Genomic DNA, 20201 nt, shown 5'->3' on the forward strand with positions numbered 1-20201 from the left:
TCTTTATAACCTCATGAAGCATACTGTCCATGGAGTATTGGAATAGTTTGCCATTTCCTTCCCCAAGGGATTAAGATAAACAAAAGTGAGTATATAAGGACAGATTTGAACTCAGATCTTTCTGATACTACTGGGGATATATCTAAATGAAGTAAAAATAAGGTAATAAAAATAAAGGTCCACAGCAGCAGATACTTTATAGTATCAAAGACCTGAAAAGAAGTTGCCCAAAAGCAGGACCTGGATTAAGACCTCAGATTTTTGATCATTCATTCAATGTTCTACATCTGCCTTTTTTCCCCAAACCAGTTAAGAGTATAGCTGAAGCTTCCCTGTTGGCTAATTTAAGGAGTCTCACCCATTTAGCTGCGGCGCTTTCTTGTCAGCAGACTGGATTTCAGAGCCTGCGTTTATAAATCCAGATCTTCTTTACATGAAAATGCCAGCAAGAGCTGAGAATGAGGCAAGAATCATGGAAGGGGGTGAAACATTGTTAATGTAATCTTGTCTTCTCTGTGGAAATCCGTTAGCACAGACACTGTTCCCACTAAGTCTACAATGTTATATCTTGAATCCAACTGCAGGGCATTATTGATAGGTGATGAGAAGGTGATTTTGTGCTCTGTGTGAGTGGACGGCGGGGGTTAGCTGGAAGTTGGGCAGGGACATTTAAGTAGAAAAAAGACCACAGAGTAGTTAAGCAGCAATGCAATCAATGTGTAATGGTTAGCACAGCCAGACTGGCAAGTATAACATTTCAATCTCACTGCCACCAGCAGGAAATGCCACTCCAGGAGGCAGTATGTCAGAAAATTAACCAAAAAAGCAAAATTTCCAGCCTTCTTTCATATCTGCTGCTGCCTCATGTCTTCTGGAAAATGTCACAAATGGAGAAAGAGCTTTGAAAGAAAGGAAATTTGATTGATTTTTTTCAAAGAAGCTCATTACTGAAGCCCATAAGAGCTTATTTCAAGTCACCCTTCCCTCCATCCCCACCGCCTTCCCAATGATTTAGAGGAAGTAAAATGGTTAGCCAACCCATTGAGGAGGGAAAACATAAAGTTCCCAATTCGTTCTCCCCATATATTTTCCCACTTTTCATTGAGTGCTGTCAAATTGTTTTATTTGATGAAATACTACAGACTTTGGCTGAAATTCACCATTATATTTTTTTCTTCATGCCAAATGCATTTGTGTTCATTAGAGCCTCAGAAAGCATATTTTGGATTAATGAGCTGTCTAATTCAAGGTAATGAATGAAAGAATGACAGATTCTTCCAGAATAGCTTATAGTAAACAAATAAGAATTACCAAAAGTTCTAAGAAAGTAGCTATTAAAGAAGCTATTACAGGCTTGCAGAGTGAGTGGACAGAGCATTAGTCTGGGAGTCAGGACTCTCTGGGTTCTAATCCACTGATCACTAAGCAACTCTGATTATAGTACAATCAGTCAATCTATCTGAGCCTTAGTTTCAACTTCTAAAAAGAGTTAGTACCAGTAGTACTTAGTTCCTGGTTGTGTTAAGGAATTCTAATGATAAAATGCAAGTAAAGTCCTTTCCAAACCCCAGAGCCCTTTATAAGTGTCAGCTGAAATACACTAGTGGTTGTTTCTCCAAGGTAGAACTTCACCACTCTAACCTGGTCTAGTTCAAGAAAAGGTTGATCTTCCTCTCTTCCTTCCTTCTTTCCTCAAAACATATTGCCACCCTCTAGTAACTGATGTCCTGTCCCCCTCTTTCAAAGGGAATCTGGCTTGTCTATTTACCTGGAAGGTATGGGAGTGGGCTGAGCTCTTAATGGTATCAAGTTTCATTTGTCCTTGCTGGGTTCTATATATACAGAACTTCTTATACTTTTTCCACTTGTGGTCCCTTTTTGCCCAAGAAATTTTTGCATGACCATTTGTATAGAGATATATAAAATAGGTATTCAACTCAAACATTTACAGATAATAAACCATAATTTTGTGACCCACGATTTAAGAAGCTTTGGATTAAAATAATGTCTTCCTTGATACCTCAAGAGATAGCATGGAACATTGGATAGAATGCTGGACCTAAGTGCATCTTAGGGTCCCCTCAGGAAGTTAGGGGTTTCAGCCCAGCCTCTGATGCTTATTCACTGTCATCATAATCAAATCACTTTATTTTCTCAAAGCCTCTTCTATCTTATCTGGAATATAAGGGCATTGGACCAAATGTCTTCTAAGGACCTTTCCTCTTCTTAATCTTTGATCTGCATTTCAATCATAATTACACATACATACATACACACACACACACACACACACATTTTGGGGGGTGCAGGGAAGAACCCTCCATTATAAACAGAGGTTTTATAGATAGTTGGCATTGACTAAATGCATATTGAATTGGATTTGTAAAATGGGACAACATTTGTGAGAAGTGTGCTTTGCAAACCTTAAAGAGAGTGGTGATTACATAGAAGTTTTAATCAGTGGAAATAAGATGCTCTACATCCTGAAATGCAAAAAGAAAAGAACTTCTGCTAAATGCTTTGCATGAATGCAATAAATCTTTGTTGTTTTTTGATTTGGTTTGGTTTTTAAAGCAAATTTATAGTCGAATGCCCCAACACCTTAACTCTGCATAGTTCTAATTTTCTCCTGCTTCAGGTGACGGTGACTGATGGTGGTTCTTCTCCAAAGCAATCAACAGTTTGGGTCGTGGTTCAGGTTCTGGATGAAAATGACAATAAACCTCAGTTCCCAGAGAAAGTCTATCAGATCAAGCTGCCAGAGCGGGATCGAAAAAAAAGAGGAGAACCAATTTACAGGGCTTTTGCCTTTGATAAAGATGAAGGTCCCAATGCAGAAATATCCTACAGCATCGTAGATGGAAATGATGATGGGAAATTCTTTATTGACCCCAAAACTGGCATGGTCTCTTCCAGGAAGCAATTTACAGCAGGGAGTTACGACATCCTCACAGTAAGACTTTCTGAATCCAAAATCAGAAGAGTGAGTGTGTGTGTGTGTGTGTGTGTGTTTGTGTGTATGTGAAAGAGAGAGAGAGAGAGAGAGAAGCAGGGATGGGGGGGAGGGGGAGATGGGGGAGTGTGTGTGTGTGTGTGTGTATTGTATTATGTGTGTTTCCATTTTTATCATTCAATTTCTCGTTTATTAAAAAAAGAAATGGATGAATATCTCATTCAATTTTCATTCATATAGATATGCATGTATATGTTCTTGTATGTAGTAAATCTTGCTAATAAGTAGCGCCATGATACATATGAAAAGAAATGCTGTCCTGGAGACAAAGGCTTATAAATAAATATTACTCTTCTCTAGTGATTTGTAATATTTCTAGAAGCTTCACCGATACCCCCATGTTGGATATATTGGCATAAAATTGGCATAAAATAATTTTTTCCCTCCTTTGCTTCAATTCCCTAGTGTTCTCCAATCATCTTAGATCAACATATGCAAGTACATACATCCATACACTCCTTCCTCTCTACCTCACCTTCACATGCACAACTGCATTTTTATTCCCATTTTGTTCTAGGAAACAGAGAGTAATTGGTCATATTCACAATTGTCAAGTGTCACTTTGTATATGTACTAAGTCAAAGCTAGACAAAGAGAGCTCAACATGAAAGAAATTCATCCTAATTCTTCCCTCTGAGAAGCATTGTGGTACCTTGGAAAATAAGAATTTAGATTTAGAATTAGAGGATATTCAAATTCTAGATTCAAATTTTAGCTCTTCTACTTACTTGTTATATGGCCTTAGACATATATTAATATTATAAATACTGACATATTAATAATAATAATTAATAATAATATGTTAACCTTTCTGAGTTTATTTCTTCTGTAAAATGAAGGATTTGGTCTACTTGGCTTCTAAGGTTTCTTCCAACTATAAATCTAAGATACTCCAGCTTTCATGCATGTACTAAGTTTCTATTTACCTTTCAAGTCTGTTCTCTCTGGCCTACATACCCTTGACCCTAATGCAAAAAATTCTTGATTAGTTTGGGAGGATGGGCTCCTCTTTGCTCCTATTACCTACCCTTAGGTGATGTTCAGAGTAGATAAAAGGAGCTGATATGCTCCTAATGTGTTCCATATACTCTGATAAAATGTTTAATGCTATAGCTTTTTTCTAACAAAACCCTTTTAATCTATGAGTTTCAGGTACAGGTACTACTTGCATGAATGTCATTGTTCTGACTAATGTAGATTCCCAATAACATTACTAATAGATGCATTATAACCAAATCCCATATTAATAGTATCTGGCTTCTCATTTAAGTTACAGTTCAAATGATGGGTAACCAACCATGCTATGGGAGCCCATTGATTTTAACTTATTTTTGTGTCTGCTAACTATATAATTTGTCAGGTAGTTCCTCTTCCCTATACTCAACTTTATCCCTGGTAATAGTGCTTTACCTATTTTTGTGTTTTCACACAGCCAATTAGTGTGTGCCTATATTCTTGTTAACCACATTCCCTATTTCTAAAAATAATTGATTTATGGCTAAACCAGGGGAAGCATGCTATCTCATAAGGACTGTGTGAAAGATAGCTACTTTATACTTAAGAAAGTAAAATATATAAATTTTATCTGCAGTGCTTTTTATTTTGGAGAATAATAGCTTCTATTTTTTTAGTTTTCAAAGTACTTCCCACAGAGATTTTTAAAATATTTTACTTACAAGGAATTTTTAAGGCAGTGGATAAAAACTTGTACCCATTTTGTAAATGGAAAAAAATTATGACACTTAAAATGCTCAAATGGAAAGCACTCTAAATCTACAATTATAGTATCTGAGTTCCAATATGAGATTCTGCTACCTATATAATTTTGGGAAGTCATATTTCTTCCCCATCTTGATCCTTAGCTTGCTGTTATTATTCTGTCATATCTGACTTTTCATACCCCAATTTGGGGTTTTCTTGGCAGAGACATTGGAGTAGTTAGCCATTTTCTCCTCTGGCTTAATTGACAGATGAAGAAACTGAGGCAAATTGACTAAAGTGATTTGCCAAAGGCTGGGAAATTAGTAACTGTCTGAGGCCAGGTTTGAACTCAAGATGAGTCTTCTTGACTCTAGGCTTTGTGTTCTATCCACTTTGCCATTTAGTTCTTTAGTTTACTTAGCTATAAAATGAGACAGTTGAACTAAATGACTTCTCAAGTTCCTAAAACCAGCTCTAAACCTGTGATACTATGATGCTGAGACTTCAGTCAACTTTACGTATTTTTCTCAGTTTCCTCATTCATCAATGAAGAGGTTGTAAGCTCATCTATAGTCTAAATTCCTATATCAAGTGACTTGTCCATGATCACATAGTGAGTTAGTAGTGAAATCAGGCATTGAATCTAGGTATACTTAATTCCCAGTCCACTACCAAAAACTTTTATAGAACAATGTGATATTTGTCTATCACTTTTTGTTTATGTTGGGTGATTTTAATTTTTTAAAATTCTATTGGGTGTATTACTCCTCATTACCAGATGTAATTTTCCCATGTATCAAGTAAACCCTAGCAGTTCCTTTCCAATTCAAAGTGGAAAAATGAATTCTTTATTCAGTCTTTCAGTCAGAGTTCATGATTGTCCAAGGGGTAAAATAACTCCCTAGCTATATCAGGAGCTTTTATGATGGCTGAATTCACTTAAGCCACTGCAGACTTTGTATAACTATAATTCTTACTGGACTTTTCACAAGCTTCTTCTCTTCTAGACACAGATTCATCACTTCTACATGATTATTACCTATATGCCTTATTAAGTCCATCTGGATCCTTCTTCCTTCTAAGACTATACATAAATATGAAGCAGGGAGAAGGGTAGTTGAAAGGTACTAAACACACTCCCCCTCCCCCCGCATAATGTAGATTTATATTAGTCTGGTCAAATTTCTTGTTGTCCAGGAAATCACATTTCTCAGAGAACCAGACTGGTCGATCCCATTCTTGTTCTCACTGCTCATATCCACATGTCCCCATGTCACTTGTTTTGGACTTTGTCACGTTCTAAAACACAGCAATGGCTCACAGGCTTTCAGATCAACTTGGAATGGATTCTCCCTGAGAGGCAAGTAGGTAGATTTTGTTCTCCTTTTGCCATAGTAATGGAAGTAAATTTGTATGTTGCTATCTGAGAATTCCAAATCAACCAGGGATTTAAACCATGTTCTATATTCTCTCCACTTGTGATTAGATCAAAGCAGTGGATAACGGACGTCCCCAGAAGTCCTCTACTGCCCGCCTCCATATCGAATGGATTAAGAAACCGCCTCCTTCCCCTGTGCCTCTAACTTTTGATGAGCCCTTCTATAACTTTACTGTCATGGAAAGTGATAGAGTGACAGAAATTGTGGGTGTGGTGTCTGTGCAACCAGCCAATATACCTCTGTGGTTTGATGTAGTTGGTAAGTCCCAGTATTGAAGGTATTATAGGTATTAAATAATGTAGTCATTGGCTTTTTGGATTTGCTAGCCAGAAGACTAACCGTTAGAACTAAGATTTAAATAGCCTTTTAGTGCTAGAATGCAAATGAACCAGTAAAATGAATTAATGTACTTGTGCTTTCGTTATGATTCTGTAGCTAAGCTGAACAGAAAGCGCTCTTTGGCTGAATTTTTTTCATAGTATGTTATTTACTGCAATCTTAATGTCTTTCTGTGTGTCATTTAAATTCTATTGTCACACTTTGCTAATCTCATTTCTTAATGTATTGATGGTACTTAGACTTGCTGTCCTTCATTTCTCTCTTTTCTTCACCTTTTTTTCTGCATTCTGTTCTTTTTTTTTCTGCTCCCGACTGCCCTGCTTCAAGGTGGCAAGCATGCTCGAGAGATGTTCTATATTCTACAGACAGCTTGTGGGCAGAACTGTTCAACAGAAGGTACCCTTAGTGCAAACACATTTGCTAAAATACAGCTATCCAATCTGCCTTTTTATGGGGTTTTTTTGAAGCAAATTAAATTACATCTTTCATAACTGCCTCTGACAGGGTAAAGTGCAGCCCATAGATTTCATACATGCCTCTCTAACAGCTACTGCATTACTTGTGTCCAATTACTTTCCTTTGTTTGAGGGTGGGGTGTTTTTCTTCCCCCTGAGATGGGTTGTTTTGGCCCCAATTTTTCCCAATGTTTAATAATAAGGTCGAGTTGCAGCCCTACTGTTTAGCAGTAATAACGTCCTGCATGTACAATTCCAAGCCTTAAAATCCCCCGAGGAATGGTTGTCTTACTGCTGTCCCCATGAGGTAGGCTGACAAACAAAATCATCAGACAAGACATGGGATGCTAAGTACATCATGGACCCCAGGATACAACTTTAAAATTCCTTAAAAGAAAGAATTGAAACCAAGCTAGACAGAGAGAAATAGTATCAGTGCAAAGAAGGAGAAAAAAAAAAGGTGAATAGATACTAAAGTCTCACAGGATTAAGAAAACCAGGAATGTTGCTAAGAGAGGAAGCGAAGAGTGTTTTGGCCAATCCTGAATCTGAAATGAAGGGGACATTTCTCTTTTTGGAGACTGGTAAGCCAGAAAAGAATAATCCTAGAGGAATAAATTTCTTCTATAAGGGTATTTCTACCATTGGATAGGGTAATAATGGAAATCTCCCTGCTTTAGGGATGAATAGCAAGAAAGTACTTCATGTGTATTCCTGTTCATACCTTTCTTTCTATAATTTCCTTGCAGATAGTTTCAAAGAAATGGCCCAAAGTTCCTCCCTTCAAAATCTTACTAGAAAAGGAATTGTTTTCTGCCTTTCTAGTTTATGTTTCTTAGTAATAGTTCTGAATTTTATTTAAATGATATTGATTTAATATGATTTAAATAATGTTTAAATGATATTGATGGTTCCATCCTATTATGGTTCAGCCATAATTCTCAGTTGAGACCCCTTATTTTTAAAACTCTGACACCTTCTGATATATGGACTTCTCCATTCTTTGTGCCTCTCAGTAAATAGTTCAGTATTTTCCACTTCATTAAGATATCCTCTGTTTTCATTTTTTCACTCTCAGTGAAATAAAAGTTGCTGATATTTATCACTTGCCTGTTCATAAATCCACATTAAGTGATTCTCTTACTGCTACACCTCAATCTCTGCCATAATAACTTTCCTCAAGTCATCACAATCTTGGTTACAAATGATATATTTCCATTTTTGAAAGTTGCTTCTAGTACTGTGCCTTCAGTTCCTTTCACATAGCAGTTATTATTGAATATAGCTTTTTTTTGGTGGTGTTATTGTTGGTGTTGAACGAAAAGGGTAGACATAAGAATAAAATTAAATATATAAAACTGGGTATCCCGATGTCTTGGTGCAGCTTTAAGCTATTAAAGCAAACTAAAATTACTCAAAGCTTAAATCACATTTATGTTATCAAAGCATAAAGCTGCACTAAGAATTTTGGGACATGAACAATTATTTATTTATATAGAATTTTACTTTTTAGTTATTTAGAATTTACATAGAATATAATAAATCATGGTTTATTTAAACTACAACTTTAGTATTACACTATAAAGTAGTTGGAATAGTTTTTTTCCTTATCATCTGCTTCCTCCTTCTGACTTTCCAAATTATGATCTTTACTTCAAAAACTAAAGCTAATTAATCTTAAAATGTAAGCTCCTTGAAGGCAGAGACTTGCTTTACTTTGGCATTTGTATTGCCTTCACTTAGCACAGTACTCAGCCCAAAGCTATCAAATCAATCGATTGTAAATATCAATCAATAAATTAATTATTTTTTCATTCATTCTGGCCCTCAGATGGAGCCTGCCTGTTTCTTCCTTAGACCATTTTTGCTCATTCCTAATCCTCATTCTGCCCTCTTCAGTCTCTGCTAACCCCACTTTATCTGATTGCTCCAGAAGTCCCTACAACATGGACAAATCTGAGTAGGGGGTTAGAATGGATGTCATGTTCTTATGTAACCATTGTCATTTCTTATTCTCTCCTTCCTACAGCCTCAGTTTTATTCTTTTCCATCTTTCTTCCTCTCCAAAAATACATTAGTTAGTGGTTAGTGGACCCTGAAGAGTTGTTATTGATTGACTGACTGATAGACCATAGGTAACCAATAATCCAGCCTCACCAAGGTTTCCCAAATCCCATATATCATAACAATAATCGCTTCATATATTGCTAGCCCCACTGAACACTGAACTTTTGGCAGAAACCTAAATAAAAATAGTCCTGATACTTTCCCCAGAGATCAGTAAAACTTTTGAGTGTCCACTTATGAAGGGAGATTCCAGGATAAAAGTTCTTTATAAAATGCCTCCTGGTCCAGCAATCATTAAAAATTATACATCCCCTTTTGTACCTAGGAAAGAAGGCTGAACTTATTCAGTGTCTCTCTGTCTAAAATTCTTCAAGGCCAGAGTTTATCTGTTATGGTGATTGATGTGGATGACTTTCATGTATATCCACAGTATCTGCTATTTCAGTGCACTTTAACAAATGTCACTTAGGTCACTTCAAGATTCAGAACATCAGGGATACAAAAACCTTCCCTTTTTAACTATTTTAGTGTCATAGGCCTCTTTGTCAACCTGGTAAAACCTAAAGGACCCCTTTATGCACCCTTATAGGTACATAAAATATATGGGTTTACAAAGAAACCAATTGTATTGAGATAGTTATCATTTTTTTAAATAAGCTTCCAAATTAAGAAGCACTACCTTTAGAATCCCTAAAATATTCTCTTCATCCCCCTTTCTCTTTCTCGTATGAACCAGACTACCTTTTTTGTTAATATTTTCCCCCTGAACATCTCATTGTTATCTTAAAATGGACTTGAAAAAGACTGATTTCATCTTTCTCTCCAAGTTCTCTGTGCACTTAATCCTTGGAATTTATGAGAGGGCCAAATATATCATTATTCCTCCTCTCTGCCTCCTTTTATTTAGTCGGTGGTTAAAATACTAGTGATCATTTCTTTTTATCATAAAAGAACTATTCCTTGTTCAAAGAGTAACTTGTCTCACACATGCATTACACAAGAATGCATTTCATCAAACCCCTGAAACTGAGAAAATGTCATTGAAAAACAACCTTCTTTCTCTGCCAGTTACCTACTTCTAAATTTCTTTGTAACTGCCATTTCCTTCATGAAATGCAAATGTTTCATCCTTGCTTTCAAGAACACTTGCTACTATTGCATTTTCCCAGATATTCTCCCTATTTTTCAGTCAGACACAGTTGCTTGCACAATGGTTAGCTCTCTGGACCTGCAGTCAGAATCTGGCTTCAGAAACTTATTAGCTGTGTGACCCTGGGCACTTTACACTCTCTGTCATGGTTCCCTCAACTATAATTGAGAAGGATGACATCACCTACCAAAAAAGGTTGTTGTGAGGTCAAAATGAGAGATTTGTAAAGTACCTTCATATAGTAAATGCTGTATAACAATCATCACTGTTATCATTATTATTTCCTTTATCTCTGTAAAACTAATATTCAGCACCTCTTTCCATTTAGGACATAATAAATATACCTCTCAAGTCAAATCTATCAACCTCTACTTATGATTCACCCAAATGGCCAAGGACAATCCTGTCTATTGCCAGTGCCCAAGATTATATAGATGCCATTTTAAAAAATTATAAATGAAATGCAAGCATGACTTGTCCCACAAAGACTTTAAAAATAAGGTATGTCAGGTCCTTTAGGGTCCCCAAAAAGGTAACTAAAATGAATGAACTTGGGATCAAAATAATCATTGATATTTATATAAAATTATAAAATTTGAAGAACACTTTATATTCATTTTCTCATTTCAGTTCCACAATAATCTTAATTAGTAGGTCCTAGAGTTTACCATAAACTCCAATTTATTTATAAGGAAATTGAGATGTAGAAAGACTGCATAGATTCCCCAAGTTAATAAGTTTCTGAGTTGGTTTATAAACTCAGATCTTTGTGACATACTGCCTCTGAGAGTGGAAACAGCATTCAGTTCTGTCAGTGGCTTTAAGAAAACTAGATGTGGCCTCCATAGCTCACTGACAATGTATACAGACTGAGTCATAATGGTATATAGAATATACTTAGAGTTTTGGCCCTCGTAAATATGAATAAGAGACTTTCCCTTATGAGTCCTATGTTCAAGAAGCTGAGATAGAACTGACCACTAGGGAAGGATGAAATCAGTCTTCCCATAGTCCATTCTGAGCAGCCTACATTTGAATCCCTTGTGTAGGTACATATTAAAAATACAGATTATACAAGCTTTTAATGCTAAAATTATGGGTATAGGTCACCAAGCAGAGAGCATTTTACCCTGTTCTTCCGCCCACTCAAGACTAGATAAAGCCTTTTGATGTCTTCATGTGCCAGATTCCTGATTGCATGAATCCTCAAAGGCTATGGCATACCCACAGACTCCTTTGCAAAGCCCCAAAGAGACACCAGCCTGTGCCTCCCAGATTGCCACCTCGCAGCATGGTATTGTGACTAGACTCTCCTGGGCTTTCAGAAACAGAAGCACCACTCGGAACTGAGTTAAGAAAGCTGTAATTAAAAAGAAACATCATAAAGTTCAGCTGTTCTGTGTTTAAATAGCCCATGCACAGCACGTTCTTTCCCTCTGTTAAAAGGGGGCCCGGGAGTTTAAAAAAAAAAAAAAGGAAGGAACAAAAATAACACAGAGTCCTTGGTGACTTTAGCGTGTATCTTCACACTTCTGAGGGGAATGTGATTACTACTCAGCAGTTTCTTCATTTACATACTCTCTAGCGTGCAAGCAATCTGGTTCACAGTTCAGTCCCACTATGTTTTACCCTGATGGGAAACACTTATGTATTTTAAAGAACATTGTTCTCATAGTTAAATTAGTCCTCCTCCATACGGGTTTGGAATATATTTTACCTATATTTATCCATATATATATAATTTGCCTCTATATTTTATATATATTTACCTCTATTTTATATTTATATTTATATATATATTTATTTATTTATTTACCCCTATATTTATATATGTGTGTGTGTATATATATATATATATATATATATATATATATATATATATAAAACACGTTGATTTTCCTTTAATATCTCTTTCTGACAATTAGGAAGCAAGAAAGGGCTGTCATTTGTTGCTGCTAGTAATGACCTTGACTTTATATGTCAGATATGGCAGTATTGGGCTTGAGACTTTTCTAGCTCTGGACATATCTAAAAATAATTAGAGGCTTTGAGATTATTTGAGTTTATCCTTCACTCTTTGATTCTTTTATTCAAAAGTAGACTAATAACAATAAGAGCTAACATTTATATAGTTCCTATAGCCAGGGACTAAACAAAGTGCTTTTGTAAGTATTATCTCATTTTATCCTCACAGTAAGCCTAGGATATAGTTGCTTTTATTATTCCCATTTTAGGATGAGGAAACTGAGGCAAATAGGTGATGTGCCCAAGGTCACATTTAGTAAGTGGCTGATTAATTAATACAACAGCCAATTCTAAAGCTGTTAAAACACAAGCATTGAAGTGCATTATCTGTCCAGTGGATGTTTCCAGACAGCAATAGTACTTTATCATTTACCTCATGGTAATATTTCCTAACATTTTTTTGTGTGTGTGTGTATGTATGTGTGTGCACATGTGAACATGTGTAATGGATCTCTTTGGCAGCCTGGTGGATCCCTAAGGATTCACCTTTTTCAGAATAATGCTTGTTGTCTACATTCATATATGAAGGAAATAGTGAATTTCAGTTAGAGGCTAGTGAAAATAAGGATGTAATTTTTCTCATCCAAATTTATGAACATCTGAAATTTTTCAAGGTTTCCTTGAACTCAAATGAACTAGTTACCTTTCTGTATATTTCTCTTATCAAGATTTACAGCTCTCAGCACTCTATTCTTTTCTCTTTGTTTTATTCCTCTTAAAGAAAAACCAAAAACAATTTCTAAATGGGACCTCTTCCTTCTTCTCATAGCAATCGCATTTTGCGTTAGAGAATACCCCAAATATTTAGTAGGATGAAAAATGCTAAACACCTTTAGATGGATCAAAAAAAATATAAGAAAAGAGAGAAGCCTCATTATTTTCAGAAAATTAATTTGAGATCCAGACTCAGTAGGGGAATTCTTCCTATCACATTCCGCTGATATCTACCCACTCTCTCCTGCCTTTGGGTTTTTGTTTTTTTTTAAGCCCTTTACAATTATTCTACTTGCTGCTATCCTGGTCCAAAAATTATTCGTGGTCAAAATGTAACATGCTAATTTTAACATTTTTTCCATAAGTTCAGTGTACATTTTGAACTCGAATGATGAACAGCTTGTATGTGACTCCCTTAATTCATTTAGATTAAAACATCTCTGTATTTTGGAAGCTACTCACATCACACTTTTTCCCCTCTGGTAGCTACTAGATTTACTTGACATTTTAAAAATTACACATAGTAAGGAATGGATTGTATGCATGCTGAAGACTGTAGAATCTTTCCTATGGGAGAATCTTTGCCCTTTATATCATTGGTTCTGCTTTGGTTGGGGGGAACCATGTATCATCCTCCCCCACCTCAAGTAAAATTTTACTAATCTTTAATTAGTATCCCATCACATTCTAAAAGTACCTTCTAGTTAAAGTATTTTCATAGAAAACACCTTTTGAAACTGTTATAATTTTCTTATCTACTGCATTTCTTTTGACGATCCAATAAAAAAATTCATTATATTTTTTCTTCCCTTTGCATATTACATTATCCCCCTTTTTATTAGTATAGAGGGCAATTCTGTTGAGATATGACCTTAGGCAGATACAGAGAAATTTCCCTTTCACAGCCTTGTATTATCTGCCCCATGAGCTGTTCACAACCTTGTTGTTGTTTTTTTGTTTTTTGTTTTTCCTCATCTTCCTCACTCCTGCAACAACTCCAAGGCTGGGATTTTCCCCTTCCCACTCTGTTGACCTTTGGAAAAGCCCAGCAGTGTTTCCCCCACTTTTGTTTAGCCAAGCCCTGCTGCACCCAACACACTCCTGCTTTGCATGTCTGTTACTGGCTTTGAGGGAGCGCTCCATGTTGGAATGGGATGCTGTCAGGGAAGGTAGATTCCTAACATGTGATCTTGTCATTTGATATTAATGGTTGTCCATGAAAAGGAAATGAGTTTTCGGGTTAATATGGAGGCTACAAAATTGAGACCTAGGGGAGAGATATGAGATGGTTTATGAAATAGAATGCTTAAGTGGTTGATTATTGCATTACATGAGGGTTGTTGATGAACTCTTGGTCCAAACACCATTCCCTTTGCCAGAAAATAATCATCTGAATCACTAAAGATTTTAGAATCTATTACAAATAAAAAGTTTGCTTATCTAGCAGGGAGAGATGCCTGCAAAGAGAAGCTGCTAACTCTGCTGGTTGTCTGATGTATTTTTGAGGTCCCCATTTACCCTACTTTTTTATGACTTCTTTTTCTTTATTATTTTAGTATTTATTTATTCTAGTTTAAGTGTAGGTCAGTGTGGTAAATGAAAGAGAAAGAGCAAAATTAAAATACATACACACACACAGCCATAAGAGTTGCCAAAAAAAATGTTTTTTTTTTTTCATTTGAAAACTAACAGGATAAACCACACAGTCTATGTGACATGCAAAATATGTAAATTTATGCAAATAAGCACATGGCTTTAATTTTATATGATTATATAGGACCCTAAGGAAAATCTTAATGGAGACCATAGTGCTAAAAGATCTATAAGGAAGGGGACAAGAACTCAGACATAGTACTGTCTGCCTAAGGTTTTGAAAATTTTCATATGTTTCTTCTAAATTTCATTTTCATAAATAACTGAACTAAAAATAAAAATTACAGTGATTTAGTTTGTGTAAGCACTGGTGTTTGTGCTAGTTGTACATCCATCTTCTATAACTCTCCCATTTCTTACCTTGGAAAAAAATACTTGGTTCCCTGGGTTACAAAAGCAAAATATTCTCAGATTTAAAGAAAAAGAAGGAAGTACTTCGTTGAGAGAAGAAAATATATTTTATTGCCTTTCACAATTCGTTTAAAAGTCAGAAAGAGATTTTATACTGAAATTTATATATATATATATGTATGTATATATGTGTTTTTTATATATATATATATATATATATATATATATATACACATACATAAATGTGAATGCACATTTCTAAGTATAAATTGTATTTTCATCTCTATCACCAGAGTTGACTTTGGGAGATAATTATAGATCTTTTAGCATTGACTTTTGTGAAACTTTTCTTGGCAAACTTTCTTCAAGGAGTACCAGCTGATAACTCGGGAGTTTCATTGCTTGTTCAAGTAGTTATTAAGGCTTTCAAATTAATGCCTTAACATTTTATTTCTTCTGATTATCAGTGTGGAACATTCCTTTTGAAAAGTGAATGTTGTCCCAAGGCTAGTTTCCTTTCAGCCCAGATATCTAATATTGTCTAGAAATCTTCATTCTTCAAATAATTTGGGATTTTTTTGGAGTTTATTTTTAATGTTTGTTAGGAAATCAATTAAAGTCATTTAATTGGAAGATAACATCTTTTTTAGGAGAAATTTTTGGAAAAGTATATAATCTTAAAGCAATTCCCTTATACCTTGGTATGTCCATAAATTTAATTAAATGTCAAGGGCAATTATATTCTCACTAGCAATTAAATAATGTTAAGTGTACATAACAGCTGCAGGCAATAAGTGTTTTGGAATATATATGACGGGGGGGGGGGGGGGGGAAATTAAGTCATGGACTCATTTTCTGATGTCATAATGAATCAAATCACCTTAATTTAACTAAAAATCTATTTTTCTTTATCTCTCATGTACATTCCTAGCTGTAATATTATAGGAAATGTACTCTTTATTGATTAGCATAATGAATTCAAGGAATCCTAAATATATGAGAAGCCAGGTTTTCCTAAATTAGATATTGCAGTGAACATATTGCCTTATCCTTCTCTTGTTAAATGAAATTACTGCCAAAGAACAAAATTAATGGACAACATGAAATTTCAGAACCAGAAATAGTAGAACTTCCAAAAGTATACTACTCGTTTTTAATTAAAATAGCTGCAGTGTTCATTCTATTTTCTTCTTGTCTTCCTCCAAATTCTCTTATTTTAGAAGGATTATAAAATGCCCCTTGGGTGATCAGGATGGTCTGGGTAAAGAGAGTTAGCAACCTCATCTATAATATCCTTCTGTCGTGTGCAGCTGTAGACCTAAAAATATTAGCTGCCAACTGTGAATTATACCTATAAGTGGGGGGGATGGGTAAGAGGCAGGGCCATTCACTAATCTTTAAAATAATTATTTTCAACATTTATTTATGTTTTTTCTTCTTCTTGTATTTTTAGATCAACTTCCTCTCTTAAGTTATGTCTCATCATCAGGGTGATCCAATTTGTAAATGAAACTCAAAAAATCACGTGGTTCTATTTAATAAGTTCTTCCCCAGAGACTAAGAGGGTAAAATCAGCCACCAAACGTTTACCATCAACCTTCATGTAAATTGCATTTTGTCAATTCATTTTCATCTACTTATATACTTACTTTAACTAATGGGGATATTTCTGTGTTTATCTCTTTAAAAAGAATACATTCAGAATTCAAAAGCCTACAGGGTCTGCAGATTTATAGCACAGGAGCTATAAGGGATTGTAGCTTTCTTTATATTTCTATAGTCAGCGTTTATGCTTCAGTTACTATAACAATATTGCTGCTTATTCTTTTCTTTGCATTATTTTTGTGACATTTGTTTTGCATTGTAGAGGCTGTGCTTTGAAAAAATAAATTAGGTTAAAACAAAAAGGTCCCATTTAATTTGTACAAAATGGAGCCATAGGGATGCCTGTCAAATATAGAAATGCTTCCAGTCATATGTACATATTTAGCACATATATCATTTCCCAGAATATGCTAATTTCATTTTGTTTTTGTGAAATCGTCAGGAGGAAATTTTGACAGCTCTTTCGACACAGAGAAAGGTGTTGGAACAATTGTCATTGCAAAACCTCTGGATGCAGAGCAGAGGTCCATCTATAATATGAGTGTGGAAGTCACCGATGGAACAAATGTGGCTGTCACTCAGGTAGACCATTAACTTATTAACTATTTAAAATGTTTCTTTACTCCCAGGTCAGCACTGTTACTTCTGTGGTCTACTTTAACTCCTTTTTAGTATTTAAATGCATTTTCTATTTGGGTTATCAAATGAAAGGCAATTTGGAGGTGAAAATAAGAAACTTGATTTTTCATGCAATTTAGATCAGTATAATATTCATTTATCAAGAACTGTCTGAATGTCAACTTGTTTTCTAAGAGCTGGGAATACAAAAATGAAAATAAAACATTCCCTACCTTCACGGAGCTTATATTCTCCTAGGGAGAATCAACACCATACACAGATAAACAAAATGTAGACAGAGCAAATTCAAAATAGTTTTGATGGGGGAAAGAGGCAGTAACAGAAAGAGCATTAACTATCATTCATTATTAATGGTATTCTTAAACCACACTAGAACAATCTGACAAAGTAGGACTTTGGGGAGAAAATAGTAAGATTTTGAGGATTTCTTTATATTTTGACAAGGAGTTTTTAATAAGTCTATTAGCATATATTGTGGAAATTTTTTAACTTCAAAGACTAGTTTTTCCTTTTGTTTTATTTTAATATAACATAAGCTTTGATTTCTCCTAAGACAATAACAGAAATGTCTTTTTTTTCAGCCGTTACCTCCTATTTGGGCATTGTTTTTGAAATGTAGAGAGATTCTTCCTTTTGAGTATAGGTCATTACCAAGGTTGAAATCTAGATATATCAGAATGACCTAATCATAGTGGATGCCACAGTTTTGCTGCTCCAGTTAAAAAATATATGATTATTGGGAGAAACGCATCAAATACAAAGCAACCCACATAGACAAACTATTCATCGGTACAAAGTAATAGCTTCCTGTCTCCCTGAAAGTCACTTCAAATGAGGTCCCTAAATTAACCAGTGTCTCAGCAACTCTAACCACTACTTTTGAGCTCCATTTAACAAACAGTTAGAGGCATATTTAATTACAATACAAATAAACAGTGGAATTATATTCTCTGTTCTTTTCTGTGGTGTTTTATGGCTGCTGAGCACTTAGACCAAGCAGCTTAAAAAAAAACTATTCTTCACAATCCAGAAATAAATAGAATAAGACTTGTTTTCTAAAGCTCTTTAAAGGTAGGTGAGATCATAAGATGAAACTATTAAGACCTTTTTAATTCTGAAGCCAGAAATCAGCTCAGAATTTATAAAGTGCCCGTTATATGTCAGACATGTAAATACATAAATAAAATAAAATAAAATAGCCATAGTTCCTGCCCTCAAAAAAGGCTGGCATCCTGAAGATGACTGATATAAGCACACTAATGACAGTATCTCTTAGCAGCATCCAAGAGCCATCTCTACATCTTTTTTATTAAAAAAAACAAAAACAAAAAACAAAACCTGCATTATTGTCAGCATCACATAAGACAATTGTGTTTGTTAGGCGTTCTGCAGATGGTACTCTTGAGACAGGGGAATAGAAATCCCACTCAACTCCTGGGAATTCAAGGATCTACTGGCCTCTCCCATGTCTTTTCTGGCAATTCACAGCAAGATTACAGCTACGCCTAAACAATTCTAGTTTCTAAACTAAACCTAAGCTAAAAAAGTTCAGTTCAGTGACATTTTACAGAAATATGTTCTGGTTTAGAAAAAAAAAAGTTTCATCTAAAATTTGTTTAAAAGCCAAAAACTCTGAGCAATTTAGAGTTTTACTATAAAACAGATGACCATCATCAATGAAATAAATATCCACTATTCCACAACACTTTTCCAGTCTCCTTTCCAAACACTTTTTTGCTCTTTTGCCCAATTAGAAATCATGAACTGTGATCTGACATATTTCAGGTTAAGGCCAAGTGCATTTTACAAAAAGCTTTTCATGTTTTAGCAGAGCTTCCCGGAAAATCAGACAGGCATAATATAATTTCCAAGAAGTCTGGAAGTCTTGAGTTCAGTATGGCTTCAGACACTTATTAGTTGAGTTATCCTAGGCAAGTCACTTAACTTTTGTTCGCGTCAGTTTCCTCATCTGTAAAACAGGGATAATAATAGTACTTACCTTCCAGGGTTGTTGTGAACATTAGATCTGATAAATATTTTTAAAGCTTAGTGCCTGACACATAGTAACTTCTGTATAGATGATAAGCTCTTATTGTTAACTGAGGCGTACATACTCTTCCACAACTATTTACACTGCAGTGGTTCTCAAACTTTTGTTTTCAGTATCTTTATCCTATTAAAAATTATAGAGGATCTCTCCAAAGTGTTTTTGTTTATCTGGATTATATTTATAGACATTTACCATATTGGAAATAAAAACTAATTTTGAATTTGTAGACCCTCTAAAAGGGTTTCAGAGATCCGCAGGATCCTCTAGACCATACTTTGAGAACCACTGATTATAGCATCAGTGAGAAGAATGGAAACACACAATGAATACATTAGTAGGAAGACATACATATAGGGAACAATAAGGAACTAGGTGGTTCACACCTTGAGCGTTTCCAGGATGATAGCCTTTCTCTTCTCTTTGATGTCCTCAAGACATAGTGCCTCTGCAAAACAGGTTACTCAGTGGAGCTTCCTCTGTCTCTTCTTCTCTGTACCTGGGCTCCTAAAAGCTGATACTTTTCTCAGCTCATGGATCTCATTTCTTGCTTAGAGCTTTTCAGAAGGTAGTGGTTAGCCACTCTTTGATCTCATTAAGCTTGACTGAAAAACTTTACTACTTCTCCTAAAGGGCTTATAAAATATAAAGATTTTTTGTTCAAGACCCTAACCCTCTTGTTGGTGGTAGGGTTGGTGGGGGTGGTGATTACCTGCCCCTTGGAGGAAAATTGTTAGGTCTGGGTCTCCCAATCAGCATTTCCCCACTCCCTTCAGCTATATTTAAAAGAAATGTCCTAAATTCTAGACAGTATAATAAATGTTTTATATAGTACAGAAAAGCCCCCAAAACTAAAAAAGTCTTCTCCACATATAGTAACTATACAGTAAGCATTCAGAATAATGATCTGGAGCAAGTTGATTTCAGAAAAGTCTGGAAAGACTTACATGAATTGATGCAGAATAAAGTGAACAGAAACAAGAGAACTTGGTACATAGTAACA

At 35.2% G+C, this 20201-nt stretch overlaps 1 protein-coding gene across 5 annotated transcripts in view; it reads left to right on the plus strand.

Annotated features, from left to right (window-relative positions):
* Nucleotides 1–20201, plus strand: part of FAT3 (FAT atypical cadherin 3) — a 699235-nt gene that overhangs the window by 570004 nt on the left and 109030 nt on the right. For 3 of the 5 annotated variants that reach the window (XM_031960969.1, XM_031960968.1, XM_031960971.1), the window contains exons 5-8: nt 2639–2953; nt 6201–6411; nt 6820–6888; nt 16955–17094. In XM_031960969.1, coding sequence (XP_031816829.1) covers nt 2639–2953; nt 6201–6411; nt 6820–6888; nt 16955–17094 — 735 coding nt within the window. The remainder of the gene's footprint in view (nt 1–2638; nt 2954–6200; nt 6412–6819; nt 6889–16954; nt 17095–20201) is intronic. The other 2 variants (XM_031960970.1, XM_031960972.1) reach the window with 1 other exon arrangement.

This window comes from Sarcophilus harrisii, chromosome 3, assembly GCF_902635505.1.
Source record: "Sarcophilus harrisii chromosome 3, mSarHar1.11, whole genome shotgun sequence".
Taxonomy (NCBI): Eukaryota; Metazoa; Chordata; class Mammalia; order Dasyuromorphia; family Dasyuridae; genus Sarcophilus; species Sarcophilus harrisii.